This window comes from Mustela putorius, unplaced genomic scaffold (assembly GCF_011764305.1).
Source record: "Mustela putorius furo isolate JIRA1106 unplaced genomic scaffold, ASM1176430v1.1 tig00000127_pilon_pilon_pilon, whole genome shotgun sequence".
NCBI lineage: Eukaryota > Metazoa > Chordata > Mammalia > Carnivora > Mustelidae > Mustela > Mustela putorius.
In genome coordinates this window covers 2,636,268-2,659,731 of record NW_025421288.1, presented here as the reverse complement: position 1 = coordinate 2,659,731, position 23,464 = coordinate 2,636,268, and the positions used below count along the sequence as shown (strand labels likewise).

General features: G+C 35.7%; 2 protein-coding genes across 3 annotated transcripts; both read right to left on the bottom strand.

Moving 5' to 3' along the window:
- Window positions 1–7,352: 7,352 nt before the first annotated feature.
- LOC101671758 (olfactory receptor 5D18-like) lies at window positions 7,353–8,303 on the bottom strand. The gene has a single exon (XM_004782256.2). The coding sequence runs from the start codon at window positions 8,301–8,303 to the stop codon at window positions 7,353–7,355; it is 951 nt and encodes a 316-aa protein (XP_004782313.1).
- A 9,273-nt stretch (window positions 8,304–17,576) lies between these two features.
- On the bottom strand, window positions 17,577–21,482 carry LOC101672052 (olfactory receptor 5D13-like). 2 transcript variants are annotated; one of them, XM_045068209.1, is made up of 2 exons: window positions 21,464–21,482; window positions 17,577–18,511 (listed from the first exon to the last, which is right to left on the bottom strand). In XM_045068209.1, the coding sequence occupies exons 1-2, from the start codon at window positions 21,480–21,482 to the stop codon at window positions 17,577–17,579; spliced, it is 954 nt and encodes a 317-aa protein (XP_044924144.1). The 2 variants fall into 2 exon arrangements, with proteins under 2 accessions (XP_044924144.1, XP_004782314.2); XM_004782257.2 differs by lacking the exon at window positions 21,464–21,482 and having other exon boundaries at window positions 17,577–18,521.
- Between the last annotated feature and the right edge of the window lie 1,982 nt (window positions 21,483–23,464).

Genomic DNA, 23,464 nt, shown 5'->3' with positions numbered 1-23,464 from the left:
AGTTCATCCTTGTGGTCATATATTATGGAATTTCCTTTATTTTTAGGGCTGAATTGTATCTGATTGTATATCTATACCATATTTTCTTTATCCATTTATCTATCCATGGACATTTAGGCATTTCTCCACCTTGAATATTGTGAATGGTTCTTCAATGAACATGAGAATGCTAAAATATTTTTGAAATCTTGAATTCAATTCTTTTGGATAAATATCAAGATGCAGGGATCACATGTTACTTAAATTTTTAATTTTTTGAAAAACCTCTATACGGTTTTCCATAGCAACTGCACTATTTTGCATTCCCATCAACAGTGCATAAGGGTTCCTATTTCTTCATAGCCTTATCAACATTTGTTATACATATAACAATATATATAACAATATATATGTAACATATATATCATTACATATATATATATAAATACAAGTTTGAGGTGAGTCATTGTTTTGATTTGTATTTATTTTCCTGATAATTAAGTGACATCAAACTTTTTTTCTTTTTCTTTTGGCCCACCTTTTGGCTGTTTGTATATCTTAGAAAGGATGTCTGAATTCAGTCCTTAGCCAACTTTCTAATTGGATTATAAGTTGTTTTTTGTTTGTTTGTTTGCTTGCTTGTTTTGTTTTTTGTTTGCTTGTTTGTTTTTGCTATTGAATTGTATGAGTTCCTTATTTGTAGTATCGGAAATTAATCCTTTATCAGATACATGTTTCATACATGTGTTCTACCATTCTATAGGTTTCCTTTTTATTATTTATTGTCTCCTATGCTGTGCAAAGTCTTTGACAAATGCATCATGTTAATTGTATAAGATGTTAAAAATATGGGTAATTGAGTAAGGTGTGTACAGAAACTCTGAAATATTTTTACAATTTATTTTGTAGAGTGGAAATTATTTAAAAATTTAAAACTTATATTAAAAATATCAACATTCACATTAATAGGCTAATTTCATGGACTTCCCACCATCACAACCGTTGCTGCCAAGGCACTATCACCTGAAATAGTATAAATGTAACAATTAGCCTTTCAACATCCATATTTGCTTTCACTTTGAGTCATTTTGCTACACCTTTTGTCACTTGCTTTTTTAATATTTGTGGCTGTGGATGTGAAGGGAGAGGTGGGCGATGCAACAGGTAATAATTAGCATTTCCAAACACTTAATCACTAAAAAAATAGAATTTATTTAGCGAATCCAAACCTACATAACATTTTCTAAAACTGCACATGCTTCACAAAGAAAAAAACTAAACATAAAAAAATCTAATTTTCTAGGTCACAAAATTGGTATGTAGAATAATCAGGATTCAAATTTCATCCCTTCATGTAAAGAGATACTAATGTCACAACAGACTAAAGACATTTCATTATATCAATTTTCTTTAGGTGGTGCTTTAATTTGATTGTTTTCCTTGTGTATCTATTTTATTTGGTGTCTAGCTTAGTTATATATTCAATATTTGTGAAATGAAAATAAGAAAATAAATATTTCATAGTATAGTTTTAGTCATTTATATTTGCAAATTATAATTACAACTTAAAAAGAATTCTATACATATTATCTCTGTTGTTTCTTGAAATAAAAATGGAATTAGCATGAGATTCTAATGTCTACTTTGTCATAGAATGTGATTTTCATAAAGATAATTGTATTCTGGATATTAACAATCTGGGAGTTATTTTAAGTACTCCAAACCTGTGTTGCTAATTAGAAGTAGGAATTGGACCATTCCCCAGACCATTAATTCTCTGTAGTATTTAAAACTCCCTGTCACTCTTCACACAATACAGTACAATGAAAAATTTCTGAAAGTCTAACCTAATTATAAGCAACAAAATAACTAAAACCTGGAAACAGGTCAAAAGTTTATAATTTCATGAAATAAGCTGAGTGTAAAATATGAACATTGCCAGAAATGGTTAAAATAATTCTTGAAGCCAAAGTGTTGCATCATATTACAGTTCAAAGAAGGCAATAGCCCTTCTAAAATCATGGAATAAAAGGGTGATGATGAATTCTCAATGAAATTTTAATTAATTTTTACAAGTTCAGTATAATCTGGCTCTCAAAATAATATACTGATATTTGTAATATAATATATTTACAATCCAAAATACATAGATTAAATATATAAATATTGAAATACTCAAAACACAAAAATATTAATATATATTTATATCTGTTATCTGTATAACATATATTTATATCTGTACCAATCAATCTATAAAAAAAAGAATGATAGAAACAGATACTTTGGTGATTATAAAATTGAGAGATCATGCCAACATTCTGAGGCATCAATTTCTATATTAGCAACATGGACGAGACTGGAAGAGATTATGCTGAGTGAAATAAGTCAAGCAGAGAGAGTCAATTATCATATGGTTTCACTTATTTGTGGAGCATAACAAATAGTATGGAGGACAAGGGGAGATGGAGAGGAGAAGGGGTTTGGGGGAAATTGGAAGGGGAGGTGAACCATGAGAGACTATGGACTCTGAAAAACAATCTGAGGGTGTTGAAGGGGCAGGGGATGGGAGGTTGGGGGAGCCAGGTGGTGGGTAATATAGAGGGCACGGATTGCATGGAGCACTGGGTGTGGTGCAAAAATAATGAATACTGTTGGGTGCCTGGGTGGCTCAGTGGGTTAAAGCCTCTGCCTTCAGCTCAGGTCATGATCCCAGGGTCCTGGGATCGAGCCCCGCATCGGGCTCTCTGCTCTGCAGGGAGCCTGCTTCCTCCCCTCTCTCTCTCTGCCTGCCTCTCTGTCTACTTGTGATTTCTCTCTCTCTGTCAAATAAATAAAATCTTTTAAAAATTAAAAAAATAATGAATACTGTTATGCTGAAAATAAAAAATTAATAAAAAAATAAATAAAACCATTTATGATAAATTAAATGTAATGGTCTTTCTTTACATGACACATTTACCTAATGTGATTCCAAAGATAGTTTAAAAGGAAAATCTCCCTCCTTCCCTCCCTTCTGCCTGTCATCCCATCAACTTTTCCACTTGCCACCTATTTTTGCTTGTTTTTTGACTCTTTTGAATCCTCAAGAAATAATGCTGAATATCTATATTCATATACAGAGAGACATGCATACGCACTTCTTACATCAATGATGTTAAATTAGGACGACTGTGTGGTTCTTGCTCAATTTTTCTGGAACACTTTATTTGGTCCAAATGAGTACATATAAAATGACAACATTTTTAATGGCTACATGGTATGTTCCTTCTAAAAAAAAATACTACAATTTATAAGCCAAACACATAATAATGAGTATTTCAAATTCTATATTCTTTTGCTACTATAAATAATACTTCAAAAATATCCAAAAAAATATGTGTATCTCTTTCTTTTTCTTTTCAAAGTAATTCTAGGAGGACTTTTCAGAAGTGGTATTGCTATGTGCATTTTCTTAGGATAGGTATTAACCAAATTGCTCTCTAAAGTAGTTCTGCTAATTTCTATCCTCAACAACAATGTAAGAATATGGGAACAAACTAATAAACTAATAGAATAATTTATTATATAACATTTAAAATTCATGTTCTCAGGACAATAACCATTTGATTTAATATTAAAGAATCCAAAAAATATAAGTTTCCATATGAAAATATTAAAGGAACTCAGATGTAGAGAAAGCAGATTAATGACATTCCACATCTACACTCCAAAACATTGCAAAAACATGGACAAATAAAGCAGATAACGTTGTTAATCTGGAAAAAAGAGGAATGTATGAGAAACCTATCAGAAACAGCATTCTATTTCTTTTTTTAAGATTTTACTTATTTATTTTTTTACTTGAGAGAGAGTATGCAGGAGCAGGGAGGAAGGGCAGAGGGAGAGGGAGAAGCAGACTCCACACTAAGCAGGGAATCAGCCGGATGCAAGGTTCCATCCCAGGACCCTGGGATTCACAACCTGAGACGAAAGCAGACACTTAACTGACTGAGCCATCCAAGTGTCCCTAGAAAACATCTTAAATATGAAATATTAAATGCTTTCCTTATGAAGTGAGAAAATCAAGGATGGCCATTTTTACTATGTTTATTCAAAATTACACTGAACTTCTTAGGTAGTTAGACAAAAACAAAAAATAATGAAAAGGAATAATATTGGAAGCAGCAAAATCAGAATATATTTAATCAGAGATTATATGATATAAATGTTGAAAATCCAAACTAATCTACAAAAATTATAAAATTTTCATGAGATGTAGTAGAGTGTCCCAAAGTAAAATTAATATGGCAGTAAATTAGATTCTGATCTAAAAATGATACACATCCTACAAATGAAATTTAAAAAATAGTATGAAAAAGATCACACACTCAGAGATTAATTTCACAAAATATTTGCAAGAACTTTACAAAAAAACAATGTGGTAAAATGTCTATTGCAAAAATTAAAACAAATCTAAACAGATAGATATAGCATTCTCATGATTTTAAGTCTCATGATTCTCATGAAGACTTAAGAATGCAAATTGTCATTTCCTTCAAGATGGATCTATATTTCTGATGTAATTCTGTCTTAAAACTAAGGAAGAATGATTCTAAAATTTGCTTGAAAAGGTAAGATTCAAAAGACATCTCAATTATCCTGCAGGAAAGGGAGCAACTTTTCAGGAGTGACTTTACTAGGTACTGTATCTTATTAGTTACATATAGTTCGGACTATGAAACAGAGAAGCATATAGAAAGTTTGTATGCTATACATATAGTGACATTTACATGTGAAAAAAACTGCACTTTAGGTCAGTCTAATGGAATGATTTTGAAATAAATATTTCTGGGAAAATATGCATCCATAGGTTAAAACATAAAATCAGCCACTTTTCATATCACACCAAAATTTAATTCCAGTTTGATCTTAGAATAAATTTAAAAATTAGCGTAAAAGGAATAAAATAAGATCTAGAATCCAAGAGAAAATAGAATATAATATCAAAGATAATAATGTATGAAATTTGGGACAACTTAGCACATAAAATGTGGGAATATCTTCATTCATTTAGAGGAAATAAATATATCCTGAATAGGACATTAGAAGCACAACACTGTAAAGGAACACTCTGATAAACTCTGCTAAACTCTGATAAACACTCTGCTTCAGTAAACATTAAGAAATCTGTGTCACTACGTACATCATCAAGAGAGTGGACAGACAGCCACAGTCTAGGAGAAAATGCAGTCATGGTACATCTATCAAACAAAGGGCTTTTATTTAAAAGGTATAATGAACTACATATTTATGACAGAAGACAAACAACCTGTAGAAAAATGGACAAAAAAACCAAAATTGGTTTGTCACAAACGAAAAAGAGCCAAATGACTGCTAATAATCATATTAAAAGAAATTCAATTTTCACCGGGGATGCTCAGTCAGTTAAGCATTGAACTCTTATTATTTTTATGTTCAGTTAGCCAGCATATAGGTTATCATTAGTTTTGGATGTAGTGTTCCATGATTCATTAGTTGTGTATAACATCCAGTGCTTATCACCTCATGTGCCCTCCTTAAGCACTGGACCCCTGATATTGGCTCAGGTTGTGATCTTATGACCTGGGTCATAAGAATGAGCCCTGGGTTGTGAGAATGAGCCCTGTGTCCAGCTCTGCACTCAGCAGGGAGTTTCCTTGAAGATTCTCTCCCTCTGTCTCTTCTCCTATTCTCTCTCTCTCTCTCAAATAAATAAATAAATAAATAAATAAATTAATAAAATAAAGGAAATTTAACCACATTGAAAATAAGAGGAATTTAAATTATAACCAAAGTGAGATAACCACTACTCACCTATCAACATTGAAAATATTAACATAACTAGTGTGACAATATTGAATGTTGGTAAGAATGGGCAATAAATAGAAGTCACCCATGATATAGGGAGAATTTAAATTAATCCACTGACTTTGGAATATTGTTTGATGGCATCTGATAAAAGAGGAGAAATCAGCTCCTTGTGATCCAGAACTTTCAGATACAGGACACATCTCATAGAATGAGAGCTTGTTTATGTGCAGAAAAGCAGATGTCTGTGAAAAAGTGTTCATAACAGCATTTTCATAAAGGTCAAGAAGATGAAATAACCAAAAGTTTATTAGTAGTATAAATAAAGCAACTATGACTTTTTTTTATGGAACATTCTTCACTAATGAAAATGAACTACTGTTACAACTAATAATTTCGACATCCATTCAAAACAAATGTTGAGCCAAAGCCAGATGAAATTGAATATATACTCTAAGATTACACTTATATGCACTCCAAAAGGAGGCAAAATTAGCATTTATACTCTCATAACCAATTTGTAGGAGTTGTCGCTAAACAGAAAGAGTTCTGAACACCACAACGAAGTCTGCTCCTAGTGGTGCTAGAGAGGCAGTGATTAGAGACTACTTATAGATATTTTGAAAAGTGCTGATAATGTTTTGTCTTTACTTTCTTGGAAAAGGGAACACATGGAAAGGAAAAATTATTCAAAATTACTTCTTTATGTGTTTTTCATATTTCATGATTTGAGAAAGAGGAAGAGAAGAATAAGGAGAAAGGGGAGGGAGGGAACATGGAAAGGTAACATATTCATAGATTCTGGGAGTTAGGATGAAGGCTTCTGTAGAGGACCATTATTTAACATACTATACTCTGAGAGTAGAACTTGAGCAGAATTTTCCTTCTTTCTTTTCTTTTAATCTGCAAGAGATTTCTTCTCTCTCTCTCTTTTAGATTCTATTTATTTATTTGTCAGAGAGAGAAACAGAGCACAAACGAGAGGAGAGGCAGAGGCAGAGGGAGAAGCATGCTCCCCATGGAACAAGGAGCCTGCTGTGGGGTTTGATCCCAGGATTCTGGGATCATGACCTGAACTGAAGGAAGACACTTAACAGACTGAGCCACCCAGGTGTCCCTGAAAGTGATTTCTTAAAGTACAATGAGACATAATAATCACAGTTGTATATAAATTAACTAATTTTCTGAATAAATTTTTCAGATTACTTGAAGAAAAAAATGAATACCCATCAATGCAAATGCAATGAATAAAAAGTATTTATTTATTTATTTATTTATTTATTTATTTTTTAAAGATTTTATTTATTTATTTGACAGAGAGAAATCACAAGTAGATGGAGAAGCAGGCAGAGAGAGAGAGAGAGAGGGAAGCAGGCTCCCTGCTGAGCAGAAAGCCCGATGCGGGACTCGATCCCAGGACCCTGAGATCATGACCTGAGCCGAAGGCAGCGGCTTAACCCACTGAGCCACCCAGGCGCCCAATAAAAAGTATTTAAAAGTGTGTGTGTGTGTGTGTGTGTGTGTGTGTGTGTGTGTAAAAATCAAAATTACATTGAATGAGAAAGCAGTTTGGTATGGATTAACTTCCTGGCCGTGTCTTTCACATCTTTGTTCCTCAGGCTGTAAATGAGGGGGTTCAACATGGGGATCATGACCGTAAAAAACACAGTAGCCACTTTGACCAGGAGCCATGAGCTTTTGGAGTTGGGCACACAGTAGAGAAGAAGGATGATCCCATGGAAGATGGTGATGGCCGTCAGGTGGGAGGCACAGGTGGAGAAGGCTTTCTGGAGTCCACCAGTAGAAGGCATCTTGACGATGGTGACAACTATGAATAAATAGGAAGCCAGGATAATCAGGAGGCTACAAACCTCATTGAATGTAGAAATGACCAAACACGTCATCTGACTGAAGTAGGGGTCAGAGCAGGATAAAGAGAGGATTGCAGAATATTCACAGCCAAAGTGATTTATAACGTTGGGACCACAGTAGGATAGTTCCAAAAGAGAATATGTGAGTGTCAAGGAACATATTCCACCCCACGCGTAAGTTCCAGCCACCAAGAGGGCACAGAGTTTCTGAGACATAGCAACTGTGTAGAGCAGAGGGTTACAAACAGCCACAAACCGGTCATAGGCCATAACTGCTAGCATGAACATTTCCGTTATCACAAATGCACAAACAAAGTAAAATTGAACCATGCACCCTTTGAAGGAGATGGTTCTGTCTTCCACGACCAAGATTTCTAGCAGTTTAGGTGTGAAGACACTGGAATAACAAATATCCAAAAAGGACAGATGGCTGAGGAAAAAGTACATAGGCGTGTGGAGTTTGGGATTGAACCTTATGACCACAATTATGCCCAGGTTTCCCACCAGAGTGACTGTGTAGATGATCAAGAACACCAGGAAGAGGGGTATCTGGAGGTTTGGGTATTCTGAGAAACCCAGGAGGATGAATGTGGTCACAGAGCTCTGATTTCCCTCACCAAGGGCCATGGTTCTTGATTTTAAAAAATAAGCAAAGGAGAAGCAAAGAGAATCGAGCAGCAGAACCTGAGAAGGAAGAGTAAAAGACAATCAGGACAGGGAAGGCAATGCAGTCAGTGGGTACTCATGGGTCTTCTGCTTCACTTTGGAATCTTGCTTCATGACTTTACTGACTTTTTGATTATGTTCAATAAGCTGTATCCTTCAGTACTTTAGTTTCCTCATCTGGAAAATAAGAAAAAAAACATAGGACTTACCAGTAGTATGTGCTGTAAAAGATCTGTAAATACACATGATTCTTAGAGCGTTCAATGCCCTCAAGATAAAATAGAATTCAATAAGAACAAAGGAGACACAGAGCATAATCTGAAAAACACTGAGCATATCTTAGTAGCCATATGACCATGGCAGAAGTGGCTTTGGGAAAATTAAACACTTTTAATACATAAAGAAAAACATAATAGGAAATTTTGGGGGTGGAATATATCATTAGACACTCACAAATCTGTTTTGATATATAGAATGTTTACTATTCTAGGTATATCCCATTATCAGGGATGCATAAAACGTCTACTTAAGAGGCTCTCTAAGTGGAGTGGTCAAAAATTCCACAGATAACTACGTTCTGCCAATTATATCCACACCATATCATCATTTTTAAGGCTCAAAATACTCTATGATTTAAAATTGTTTTCTGAGGGGGGGTGTTTTGAAAGTAGTTTTGTATGTTTCACATCAAGTATCATCTGTCGGTTATGCAATCTGTAGTGCATATTATATTGAAATGGAAAAAGAAGTCTGCTTATTTATCAGTGATCATAACACACACACACAGAGAGAGAGAGAGAGAGAGAGAGAGAGAGAGAGTACTGAAAGAGAAATACCTCTTAGAACAACAACCAAAAACCTTTTTCTGATGTGGCAAGAAAAATGGAAACAATGAGTTAGACTGCCCTATGACCCAGCAATTGCACTATTGGGTATTTACCCTAAAGATACAAACGTAGTGATCCAAAGAGGCATGTGCACCCAAATGTTTATAGCAGCAATGTCCACAATAGCCAAACTATGGAAAGAACCTAGATGTCCATCAACAGATGAATGGATCAAGAAGATGTGGTATATATACACAATGGAATACTATGCAGCCATCAAAAGAAATGAAATCTTGCCATTTGCGACAACATGGATGGAACTAGAGCGTATCATGCTTAGCGAAATAAGTCAAGCAGAGAAAGACAACTATCATATGATCTCCCTGATATGAGGAAGTGGTGATGCAACATGGGGGCTTAAGTGGGTAGGAGAAGAATCAATGAAACAAGATGGGATTGGGAGCGAGACAAACCATAAGTGACTCTTAATCTCACAAAACAAACTGAGGGTTGCTGGGGGGAGGGGGGTTGGGAGAAGGGAGTGGGATTATGGACATTGGGGAGGGTATGTGCTTTGGTGAGTGCTGTGAAGTGTGTAAACCTGGTGATTCACAGACCTGTACCCCTGGGGATAAAAATATATGTTTATAAAAAATAAAAAATTTAAAAAAATTAAAAAAAAGAAAAAAAAAGAAATACAAACATTTTGTTTCTGTAAGCCAGCAGAAGTTCAAACAATACGAATTTCACACAATTAAATCTAAAAAGTGTCTTCACATGATTAAATCTAGAATTGGAAGTGGAGACATAGTAAATATGCTAGCATCACCTTGAACACATCCATGAACCCACACAACTTTTAGCTTTGTCTGTAACAAGCAACAGCTTATCATTAAAGCTACCACTAATCCAGGGATAGTGCATCAGTCACGTGACCACATTTTCCATTACATAGAAAACTGGGTCGACCTGTTGTGAGCGTCATGTATTTAGTTATATATATTCATTTATAAAAAAAAAAAAAAAAAGCTTCTCTATTCAGGAACTTAGATGGCTTTTATTAGGTCACATTCATGCCCGGTAAGAATTCTGAGATATGAACTGCTGTTACTGCTAGAACATTAGAGGATATCATCACATCATCTTTCTGAGGACTCTAAACCAAGATTAAGACAAGACTTGGTGTAGTTGAAAGGCAGAGGATGCCTGATTATTTCCATGTGTTATTATGTGCTGTCTTTAGGGATAATTTCCACTGCCCCTTCCTCATATTAAAGCTCCTATCCTCATGATCTCTCTTCCAAGTCTGTCAGTGGAACTTACCAAAGCAATAACCATTCTAGTCAATGCTATATTTGAAAGTTTATCATGAGTAGTATTCTTCCTATTATATTTTCTTGTGCTTTCAAGGTTCAAATGGATCTGACTCTTTCCAAAATTCACAGAAATTAAGGCTAACCCTCTAATAAAGAGACTTTCAAGTATCTGAAGACATTAAAATAGATCTTTTGTTCTTGTACTCTCTAGGTAAACATTTTTAGTGTTGGTCTTTTGTTTTGTTGTGCTTTGTTTGTTTGTTTGCTTTTCGTTTTCTTCCTCACTGATTTCTACATATTCTGGAGGACTTTCTCAGTATTCTGGGTATAGCATTGACCTGTCTGAGCCAATATTGAAACTAAGAACTAAACTAATCTTTTCAGGGATATCTTGTCATGCCAAAAGGTAATGAACTCTGCAATCTTCTTTCATTTGGTATATATCTAATAATAATGCTGGAGTCCTGTAGTCACATAGTTGAACTGTGTTAGGTCAATTTACTGCCTTGCCAAGCTCTGTCCAGGATTTGCCAGTAAACAACAAATCTCAGACTTGGAATATTCAAAGTTGAGGATTGTGCATTTATTATTAAATTTCATGCACTGTTGAGTCCTTTCTTCTTTCCACTGCTGGCATGGACTTTCAGCCTAACTGAAAGATGACAGACTGTGCTAAAGATGATACTACTTCTTGCCTTTCCTCAGGCCACTGTTTGCCCAGAATGACTTCCTGTTCGGTTCTTATTACCAACCACCAGTGCCCATCCCATTCATGTTATTATTGGGGCTATTTGTTAAATTTTTGGTAAATAGTCTTTCACCTCCACTTCTGAAGAGTGCACATGTTGTATTAAACATATAGTCCACGTAAATTTTAAATGAAAGAATCACAGGATGTCTTAACGACCTAGAAGAGTTCAAGGTCACTTACAATGAATGTGAGACTTCTTCACCCATTCCACAATCCTTTTGAGGGTCAGGATCACATTGTATATTTGTTATTTCACAAAGTATATAGATACAAAAATGCATCAACAAGATAATAATTGTTGAGATAATGTTATGTCCATGATTTTGTCAAAGCAGTCTGGGTATTGTTTCTAAGCAACTTAGCTTGGTATCTGGGAGTGTGATTGGTGTTGAATTAAAAAAAAATAACTATACCGTTGTTTACAGCACAAAAAAGGGAAAATAAAATATCCCACTTACCTTTTTTTTTTTTTTTTTTGGGGGAGCAAGAGCAGGAGGAGGGGTAGGGGCAGAGGCAAAAGGAGAAGCAGACTCCCCGCTGAGCAAGGAGGTGGACACAGGGCTCTACCCCAGGACCCTAGATCATGACCAGAGCTGAAGGCATTCTCCCAACTGACTGATCCAGGCAGGCATCTCCTACTTCCCATTTCTTATCAGAAACTTTTCTTACAAAACTCTATGATCTACCTTTTTTGTTTCCTCATTCAGAAGAAGGAGCTAATTTGAATGAGTGGAGAAAGAGCAGTCTCATTAGTTCAGGTTCAGCCTGTGTCATGTATCAGACAAGCAACTTTAGCAAATTGTCTAGTTTTGTGAGCCTCAATTCTATCATTTATAAAATGTGGTTAATAATACGATGTTAGTTCATTTAGGGTTTAGTGTGAATGTCTTAACTGAGGTCTGACTTTAAAATATCTGGGAACAAATCCTGCGCTTGGTTAAGGCATCCACAAAAACCAGCTTCTTTTCATCTTAATTGTCTAATGCTGTTAATTATTCTCCATGAGAATAGTCTAGATTTTGAGTTCTTAGATGCTTTTGCAGTGCATATTTGGAAAATAATTGTATATCCTGGGCTCCTTTTAATTTTAGATTTTTCTCTGAATCTGGGATTCCCAATTGTGTCTATTTGTAACCCAGCAACATATAATCTTAATTTGCCTTTGCTTTCCTAACGCTGTCTGCTCTTTCTGACTCTTCTGCCATGTCATATCTGTGACTGTGGGAAAGGCAATCAGTGGAAGGTGGAAAGAGAGAAATAGTCGAAGCGTACCTCCCTCTTCATTTCCACTATATTCACTATCTATTCCTCTGGATATAAGATTTCTAACTGTGCGTCAAACTGCAGTCCAATCTGTAAGATTACTTTTTGTTGACTCTCACTTAGCCTGGAATGCAACACTGTAAATATTTTGGAGGGCATTTTATACTAAATGAATCAAATTGAAACACTGCTGCCCAGATGTATTTAATCTCTCCAGGCACTGTATAACTACATCCTTCTTCCACTATGATACCACTTCATTCATTGTAAGGTTTTAAATCTTTATTGTACAAAAACAAGCATTTGTGTCTTCTAATCTTCCACCATTCATCCCTCTGAAATGGCTCCTTTACCCTCATTTTATATTGTGTCACCATTTCATGAGGTACCACGGAGCTCTTCCAAGAAAACTGCTAGTTAATCTGCACGTTTTTCTCTTATTCTATGTTCTTTCCAATTACATCACAACAATATTTGTGCAATGCTAAACATTTGCACATTTGCTATATAAATGTGTATGTGTGTGCATGTGTGTGTGTGTGCATTAGCTTTTTCCCTAAAGAATATCACTACTGTAAGAGGACACTTACATTTAACATTTCTATGATCCCCTAACGTGGTTAGTTTAGCAATTGGAGACACATTTTCAAGTTCAGGACAATGGTCCTGGGTATAAGGCAAGCAGAATGCAGCCAGCTGAACAGAAACATAAACCAAGTAGACATTGCTGTTACTCAGCTCAGGTAGGTTGTTCCTGCCCACCATGTGCTGGATTCCAGCATCCCTCACATCAGAATGATGTTGGTGTAAGTTCAATCAACTCACCAAAAGCCAGATTTTCCTGATGCATTTTTATTGAAGGCTTCCTTGCTTGTATGAATAAGCTGTATATACTTTATGTCTCAAAATTTCTTTTTAAATGTTTCAGTTCTATGATCAGAGGGTTGATGATTCTTATAAAATATCATTTAATAAAGATATCAAGACATTTCATTTTTGCTATGGTCAAGAAACTTTAGAGGGAGTATAGAGATATCCTTCAGGACTAGACAGACCTGGAAACTATACTCCATGATGGTGTTTGTTTTATTCTAAGTACTGAACCTTGGGGAAACAGACCCCAGAGAATCCTGATGACATGTGTTGTCATGAGCTACAAGCAAAATAATCAGGGGGGACTTTTCTGCAACTTGGACTATAATTTCTTCTAAATCATTGACATGTTGATCTTCATATCTTAAAAAATAATTTGTGCTGGGGCCACCTGGGTGGCTCAGTCAGTTATGTGTACAGCTGTGGATTTCTACTCAGGTCATGATCTCAGGATTCTAAGATCATCCCCTAACTGGGCTCTGTGCTTTGCATGGAGCATGCTTAAGATTGTCTCTCTCGTAGCACCTGGGTGGCTCAGTGGGTTAAAGCCTCTGCCTTCGGCTCAGGCCATGATCCCAGAGTCCTGGGATCAAGGCCCGCATTGATGCTCAGGGAGCTTGCTTCCCTTCCTCCTCTCTGCCTGCCTCTCTGCCTACTTGGGATCTCTATCAAATAAATAAATAAAATCTTTAAAAAAAAATTATTTCTCTCCCTGTTCCTCTGCCCCTCCCTGCTTGCACTCTCTCTCAAAAGTAAAATATAATAATAATAATTCACCCCATAGATGTTATACTTATTAGAATCATGAAAAAAGTTATAGTCCTATCTATCCCAATGACCCCAGAATAATTATAGTTGCTATGATATGGTTTTTTAGTTTCCTAGTTCTACGTATTTTCTCCTACATGGGTTTATACAGAAGCATACTTAGCATTATACTATGTATGTTTTTACATTCAACCATTAAAACTTATTGTTTGTGATATGCTGATATGCTTGCCTCAGCAGAGGTTTGGGAGAGTGGGGCTATGTTAGTTATCCTGATTTTGGCTATAGGTCCAGCCGTATTCTTTAGTTCATCACAAAGTTCATAGTGCTGATATTCTAAGTCCATCTACGTCATTCCTGTAGTTCCTTTTCTAAGCCACATATTAAGAAAGGAGGGAACTAGCATTAAATGTTAACCTATTCTGCTACAGACATTGGAGGAGAGAAAGTCACATTTATGCCTCCTACTGCATCCAAAATTTAAAAGAAGAATAACATGTAAATCCACTGGAAAAAAAAAAAAAACAATAGCCCATAACCATCACTTAACACAACCATTTGTGAACTAGCATATTACCTAACATACCTTTAGCTTCATGGTTAGAATGTCAACTTTCAGACTCAAAGTACAACCTGAGGCTTTTTGAAAAGGATTTTGCATTATATTTATGTAAATAAACTGCATATGCAAGATAGTTTACAAAATAAAAGAACATCCTGTTCTAAAAGGATTTTGCAACTCTTCCCTTTTTCTTGTTTTTGTTTTGTTATCTACTAAAAGACAGAAAACTAATTAAAATACCAAACTCCATGATCCATCCATCTGTTGATGGACATCTAGGTTCTTTCCATAGTTTGGCTATTGTGGACATTGCTGCTATAAACATTCGGGTGCACGTGCCCCTTTGGATCACTACGTTTGTATCTTTAGGGTAAATATCCAATAGTGCAATTGCTGGGTCATAGGGCAGTTCTATTTTCAACATTTTGAGGAACCTCCATGCTGTTTTCCAGAGTGGCTGCACCAGCTTGCATTCCCACCAACAGTGTAGGAGGGTTCCCCTTTCTCCGCATCCTCGCCAGCATCTGTCATTTCCTGACTTGTTGATTTTAGCCATTCTGACTGGTGTGAGGTGATATCTCATTGTGGTTTTGATTTGTATTTCCCTGATGCCGAGTGATATGGAGCACTTTTTCATGTGTCTGTTGGTCATCTGGATGTCTTCTTTGCAGAAATGTCTGTTCATGTCTTCTGCCCATTTCTTGATTGGATTATTTGTTCTTTGGGTGTTGAGTTTGCTAAGTTCTTTATAGATTCTGGACACTAGTCCTTTATCTGATATGTCGTTTGCAAATATCTTCTCCCATTCTGTCAGTTGTCTTTTGATTTTGTTAACTGTTTCCTTTGCTGTGCAAAAGCTTTTGATCTTGATGAAATCCCAATAGTTCATTTTTGCCCTTGCTTCCCTTGCCTTTGGTGTTGTTCCTAGGAAGATTACAGAACCTCAAAATCAGCATTTTAAAATAATATATTCTAATTTTTAATCTTAGAGACCTTGCTGAATATACCAAATATTCCATGATACACCCTTAAGCTTCCTAACTTATTTTTTTATTCTTAAAAAAGATCTTTCTTAAATCACACACACACACACGCACACACACACACGCACACACACAGGCACACACACTTTAAAAGTACCAGATGGGATTATTTATTTATGATCCCAGATTGACAGTTAAAAAGTAAAGTAAATCCTTTTTTACTGTTGCGCTAAACGCGCTAAACCATGAGTATTGATAAGTTTGTTATATATCTTTGATTACATAAGATACCTGATTCAGCATAAAACATTATGGTAAAGAGCATATAATTTCCAAGTGAAAATAAAACTCTAAAAAATGGAGCGAAACAAGTAATGTTTAAATGGTTGAATGAGACCAACCACACATGGACATCTCCTTTCTCTTTGCTTGTAAACCTTAATCACGATTAGTAAGACATAAAAGAAAAGGGAAGTTCTTTTATTTGTTCTCCATTAGTTATTTGCTTAAAACAATCTAGTGACTCAAACTTCTCAGCTGTTAGAAAACTTGGGTGAAACATACCCTAGTCATGGGCTATCTGTTAGAAGCCATCAAGTTACTGGCATTATCAAGGAAGAATGTGTTCATTGAGGTAAATGTTTTAATCAGTCTTTGTAGATTTTGAGCCAGATTATTCACTTTTCCCCATACCCTGACTGTTGACTTATCTCCTAATAGTCTCACAAGAGGCAGATACCATTCTCTTACCTTGACTTTGGGCTTAGCCATGTGATTTGTTTACCTCATAAAATTTTAACAGGTGAGACTCAAATAGATACTTAAAATATGCTTTCTTTTTACATACTTTATTGTGACTCTACTTACAACATTGACCATTAGCCACCTAGTCCAACAAAAATGACCTACATACAGGCCTGTAGACTCAAGTTTGGCTGATCTGGTTAGCTCAATGTTGATGCTCTAGTGACCCTCACTTAGTATCTCTGGTCTTAGCAGAGTCAGTTTACTCAAGTCACTGCTTCTAAAGGATTGCTATTGTTACAACCCTCTGGAATTTACAATTGTTTCTTTTCATCAATAACTAATTGATGCCTGGGTAGCATCTATATGTTATATCATTACTCATAACCTGGTTGTTGTTGTATATGATCATAGGGGAAGCTGGGTAAAAAAATCTTGGGATCTCTCCATATCATTTCTTACAACTCAAAATGAATCAAAAACCATTCCATCATAATTTTGAAAAAATGAGTAAGTACAACCACAATGACATAACTAGAAAAACTAGCATTATGGGCTACATTTCAAATATACATTTCTAAAATGTATATTATTTTCTTGTGCAGTACATAGAAAATATTTTCTAATTGGTTATATTACCAGTATAATTTACATTGTATTATGTATATTTTAAGGGAGCTATAGCTCCTATTTATGTTTGTTTTCCTTGGAATCTTTCAATACAAAGATAGTTCTTGTGGAATTAAATATAACTTTTGTTTTTAGAAATTTAGATTTTTATGTTGAACAGCTTTTAATGTTCTACTTTTATAAGAAGAATTAAGCTCCATTGTGATAAGCCCTAACTCTTCAAACCATCTCAAAAATTTCAGACTTCACATGACTTAAACTGAAATTTGGCCTGAGCAATCATGTGGTCATGTATATTGACACAGAAACCTTTGTATTCCAATTTATGAATCAAAAACTTTGTTTAAATAGTTTGATCTTTTATCCCAGATATATGCAATTTTAAAGTTATTTTATTAAACATTAGAGTGAACAGATCACAGACTGCCAATTGACAGATTATCATAGACTTATATGTGATACTACTATTGAACAACTCATCAGTACTCTAAAAAAGAACTAATGAACATTTCTGGCTTTACATTGTATCCCAGAACAATTTAACATTGATTAACTTCTTGACTGCCTCCTTCACATCTTTGTTCCTGAGGCTGTAGATCAGTGGGTTCAGCATGGGGATGACCACAGTGTAAAACACAGAAGCCACCTTGACCATGAGCCATGAACTTTTGGAATCAGGAACACAATAGAGGAAGAGGATGGTCCCATGGAAGATTGTAATAGCAGCCAGGTGGGAGGCACACGTGGAGAAGGCTTTGTGGCGTCCCCCTGTTGAAGTCATCCTCATGACAGTGACAAAAATGAAGACATAGGAAGTAAGAATGATCACCAAGCTGCTTATTTCATTGAACGTGGCAGAGACTAAAATGATCTTCTGGCTCATGTAGGGGTCAGAGCAGGACACAGAGACGATCGCAGCATGCTCACAGACAAAGTTATTTATGAAGTTAGTCCCACAAAAGGATAAGGTCAACAAAAAATATGTGTATGTTAAGGAGCAGGCAATACCCCAGAAGTATGATGTGCCCACCAACAAGGAACAAAGCTTCTGAGACATGACAATCATATAGAGAAGAGGTTTACAAATGGCCACAAATCGGTCATAGGCCATCACAGCCAACATGAATGTTTCTGTTACCACAAATACACATGCAAAGAAGAATTGCATGATGCATCCTATGAAAGAGATGGTTCTGTCTTCCACAACCAAGTTTTCTAATAGTTTGGGTGTAACTACTGTAGAGTAACAGAAATCAACAAAGGACAGATGGCTGAGGAAGTAGTACATGGGGGTGTGAAGTGTGGGATTGATCTGGATAATCATGATCATGCCCAGATTTCCCAGCACAGTGACTGTATAGATTGTCAGGAATATCAGGAAAAGTGGCATCTGGAGTTCCGGGTATTCTGAGAAGCCCAAGAGAATGAAAGTGGCTTCAGCACTCTCATTTTCTTGGTTCCTGTGGACAAAACAAGAAAACTGATTCAGAGAAATGAGAAGCAAAATCTGGATAAGACAGATTAAAATGAGTAAATGATGAGAAACTTAGTGATTATCCATAAATAATATTGTAGAAAATACTTGATTTCAACCTTTAGTTTTAAAGTTAGAAAAATGACATATCAGATAAAAGGTTAGTATCCAAAAAACATAAAGAACTGATAAAACTCACTGCCCCCCCCAAAGAAAAACAAACAATCTAATTTTAAAAATGGTAAAAGACATGGACATTTCTCCAAGGAAGACATACAGATGACCAACAGACACATGAAAATATCCTCAACATCACTCTTCATCAGGGAAATACAAATCAAAACTACAAAAATATATACCAATCAGAATGGCTAAAATTAACAATGCAGGAAACAACAGAGAAAGGGGAAACCTCTTGCATCATTGATGGGAATGCCAACCATTGTGGCCACTCTGGAAAACAATATGGAGGTTCCTCAAAGATTTAAAAAAATAAAACTAACCTCTGATCCAGTGATTGCAGCACTAGGTATTTACCCAAGGGATTCATAAATACTAATTTGAAGGGATTCATACCCCCCTGATCTGATGCTTATATCAGTATTATTAAGAAGAGCCAAATTATGAAAGAAGCCCAGATGTCCATTGACTGAAGAATGGTTAAAGAAGATGTGATCTATATACAATTAAATATTAGTTGGCTAAAAAAAGAATGAAATCTTGCCATTTGCAACAACATGGATGAAGCTAAAGAGTATTATTCTAAGTGACATAAGTCAACCAGAGAAAGACAAATGATTTCACTCATATGTGGAATTTAAGGAACAGAACAAATGATCACAGGGAAAAAAAGGAGAGGGGCAAACCAAGAAAGAGACTCCCAACTACAGAGGACAAACTGATGGTTAGCAGAGGGGAGGTGAGTAGGAGGACAGGGTAGATAAACGATGGAGATTATGGAGATTAAGGAGAGTTGTGAAGAGATCCGGTGTGGTAGGTAAGTGTTGAATCCCTTGTCTTGGAGGAAATACATATCCTAAGTTTCTATGAGCTCTTCCCTCCCTAACCTGTAAAACTGTGAAAACTTAGAACTCAAAAGAAAATTAATGATCCGGGAACTGACTTTTTTTTTTTTTTTTTTACTATTGTTGCTGTAATTATTTTTGAATTCCCTTTCCAGTGAATTTCTACTCGGTCACACATTATCTCCCCATATTTTAGCTATGTCCTGCAGAGGAATAACATACTTGATCAGCCACATTTACCTAGTTATGGAAAATTGTAAAAAATCTATTACTCTGGAAAACAATCTGAGGGTTTAGGAGGGATGAGGGGTGGGGGCTTGGGTGACCCTGGTGGTGGGTATTATGTAGGTTACGTATTGCATGGAGCACTGGGTGTGGTGCATAAACAATGAATTCTGGAACCCTGAAAAGAAATTAAAAAAAAAAATGTATTACCCTTTCTTGGTGTATTACAATATCAGGTATTTAGCAAAATGTGTGAAGAAACAAACTTACTTATAATAGGTACAGACTATTTTTATTATGGCGGAGATCTTTTTATCACATTATCATCAAACTTAGTCTACCATAAAACCTCCAAAGATGGGCCACTGCTTCCTGAAGTATACAGTGTGATTATTATTTGGCTAGGGATTTTCTTTTTGGCTTTGAGATGGTTTCATAAACATAAAGATAATCTTTCTAATGCCCTATTCTCTTAATTTCTTGATTTTTTACAATAATTTTACCTCCACGTGATCCTTTAGCCATAGCCATAGTCATACTCTTCATGCCATTATCAAAAAGTGTAAGTCCTCAAAAATACAAATTTCATCTTCATCTGTAACATACTTGTATTTTGCTTCTTTTTAAATCATTTACCATTTTAACACTGTCTGTTTCACAGCAAAATAAATTTGTGAAAGCAAATTTGGGACACTAAAACAAGACTGAGTATTCAATAACATTTACTGAATAAAGAAAACACAATCATGTGAATGAGCGAACTCTAGACATATAATATACATGCATTGAGGTGAAAGCTTATAATAATGCTAAAGAACTTAGGCTTGTCTATTAAATCAGCATCATACACAATACACTGGGACACATCTTGAGTTCTACAAAACAAGTACAAACAGTGAAACCCCAAGGGACTGAAACTTCCTTAATTAGCATAAAATGGGGACTTGGGGGAAGGAAGCACTGAATTCTTTTCTTAAATCGTACCATATTACTCCAAAATGACTGAACTGCCTTTTTCTGCCAATGCAATTATTCTCAAAGCCACTTTCTGACCACTTCCTGAAATATGAAATAGCACACAGCATAGAAGGGTAGACCATTCCACATAGAATTCTATGAAAATTCTACGTCTTATTATGAGCTGAAATTAAAGTCTCTGTAGTTTTCACTCAGTTGTTATGACTTTATCCTCCTCTGCACTTAAAAGTGTGTGGGAAAGCATATATAAAGATATCATTCCCACAGCCCTGCACTTTTTTCTCCAATTGCTCTTTTAGGAGTCCTTTGATACTCGTGACTTCATCTTCCAACACAGTAAGCATCACTTCCTGGATATATTTTTCAATTTAATATAAAACTGGTTAAGTGCAAATTCCATAACCAAATATACCTCTTCCAAAATCTGTATTAGTTCCATATGGCCGTGGCAAGAAAGTCTGAGCACTTCAGGATGGAAGGGGAAATCATCACCATCAAAGATAAGTATTAGTGGAAGTCTGTTATCTCCCACTCCCCTCACCCATTCTGTCTATACCCCCAGCCTTTCACTCTGGCAAACATTAGTTTGTTTTCTGCATTGATAGGTCTGATTCTGCTTTTTGTTTGTTTACTCATTTGCTTTGTTTTTTTGGATCCCACATATGAGGGACATCATGTGGTATTTATCTTTCTCAGTCTGACTTCTTCCACTCAGCATCATACACTCTAGCCCCATTCATGTATGATATTCTGATATGCTCGTGGTGAGTGCAGCATAGCACAGAGGTGTTGACTGTATTGTACACCTGAAACTAAGCCAATGCAACATGGTAGGTCAACTATACTGAAATTAAAAAAACATTAAAAGGGCACCTGGGTGGCTCAGTGGATTAAGCTGCTGCCTTCGGCTCAGGTCATGATCTCAGGGTCCTGGGATCAAGTCCCACATCGGGCTCTCTGCTCAGCGGGGAGTCCTGCTTCCTCCTCTCTCTCTCTCTGCCTGCCTCTGTGCCTGCTTGTGATCTCTCTCTGTCAGGTAAATAAATAAAATCTTAAAAAAAAACATTAAAAGAGAAAGATAAATATAATTTCTAATGTATATTTAGCTCATTCTCTATTATTATTATTATTATTATTATTATTTACTTATTTATTTTTTAGTGCATCTCTTTCCCACACATATGGCTTTCCACTCCACTTCCTCACTTTGTATTTATACTAATAGACTTGGGGTCAAAGTTCACAGTCCCCCATTTAGCTCTAAGAAGTGTGCACCATGTTCAGCTGACTGACAGCACAACATGCTGTGCATACTTGCTCCCTCCTTTCCAGGGACATCTGTCATGCTTTCTCATGTGTACTTAGCACCGTAAGGGACAGTTTAAAAACTATAAAATTACAAAATAGGGGCATTAGCTCCAAAATTGTTTTTCTCCTGGGAATTTTTCTGAGGAATGATACATATCACAAATGATATATTACAACATATGATTCTTATTGTTATTAAAATTTAATTTGTGTTTATAAAGACAGATAATATCATGATCCAGAAAAACTGAAAAGTACTTTTTAGTGATAACAATTTGGTGAATAATAATAAAGGTGGTTAAAGATAAAGAACTGAGTATTTCTACTTAGCTGAACTAAGTCTCAGGGATATAGTTGAATTTACATGTTGTGTTTGTCTTCTGCAAAGATTATTGGAACACATTATTTTCTTTCTAAAATAAAATAAAATAAGAATGAATCAACTCACCTGAATGCAGAATAATTTGGCTTATTCATTTACTGATGCTTATTTCACTGTGATTAAAGGACTCCAGGAAACTTCTTGCTGAGAATTCAACTTAAAAACAGATAGCAACAAACATGAAAAAATTAGTAAAAAAAAGTCTACAGTATATTGTAATTAATATTTCATGGAAATGGTTTTTTCCCCTCTAGTCTATTAAAAATAAACTCAGAAGACAGAGAGAAAGACCAAAAAGCTGAATCCTAAGACCAAACTTATCCTACATATATGCCACTAGGACCTTAGGGGTGTCAACCCTTGAGAATATCACTGATACTGCCCTGGAGGGCACAAACACAGCAATTAGATGAGGTAATGTCCCATGTGACATTTTGGTGATATATATTTGTTATGAGGACTGGAGAGTCATTTCATCATGAACTTTTACCCATTGATCATATGGCTGTGTTGATCATTTTATCCATTGATCATATGGTTGTGTTTCTTTGTTTGTTCTTGTTTTTGTTTTTTTAAGTATGTTCCCACACTCAGCATGTAACCCAACACAGGGCTTGAACTCACAATGGAGATCAAGATCCTTAATCGACCGAATCACCCAGAAGCCCCTCCATTGGTCTTTTAAAAATGTTGAACCAGGGGCGCCTGGGTGGCTCAGTGGGTTAAAGCCTCTGCCTTCCGCTTAGGTCATAGTGTCCTGGAATCGAGTCCCACATCTGTCTGTCTGCTCAGCGGGGAGCCTGTTTCCTCCTCTCTCTGCCTGCCTCTCTGCCTACTTGTGATCTCTGTCTGTCAAATAAATAAATAAAATCTAAAAGAAAAAAAAAATGTTGAACCAGACAATGTATCATGAAATATCTGTAAAATACAGAAATATACAAAGGAAAAGCCAGCTTTTGTGCAACAATCCAGAGATAAATACTCTTAATCTTTGTTGTATTTGTGGATTTCCC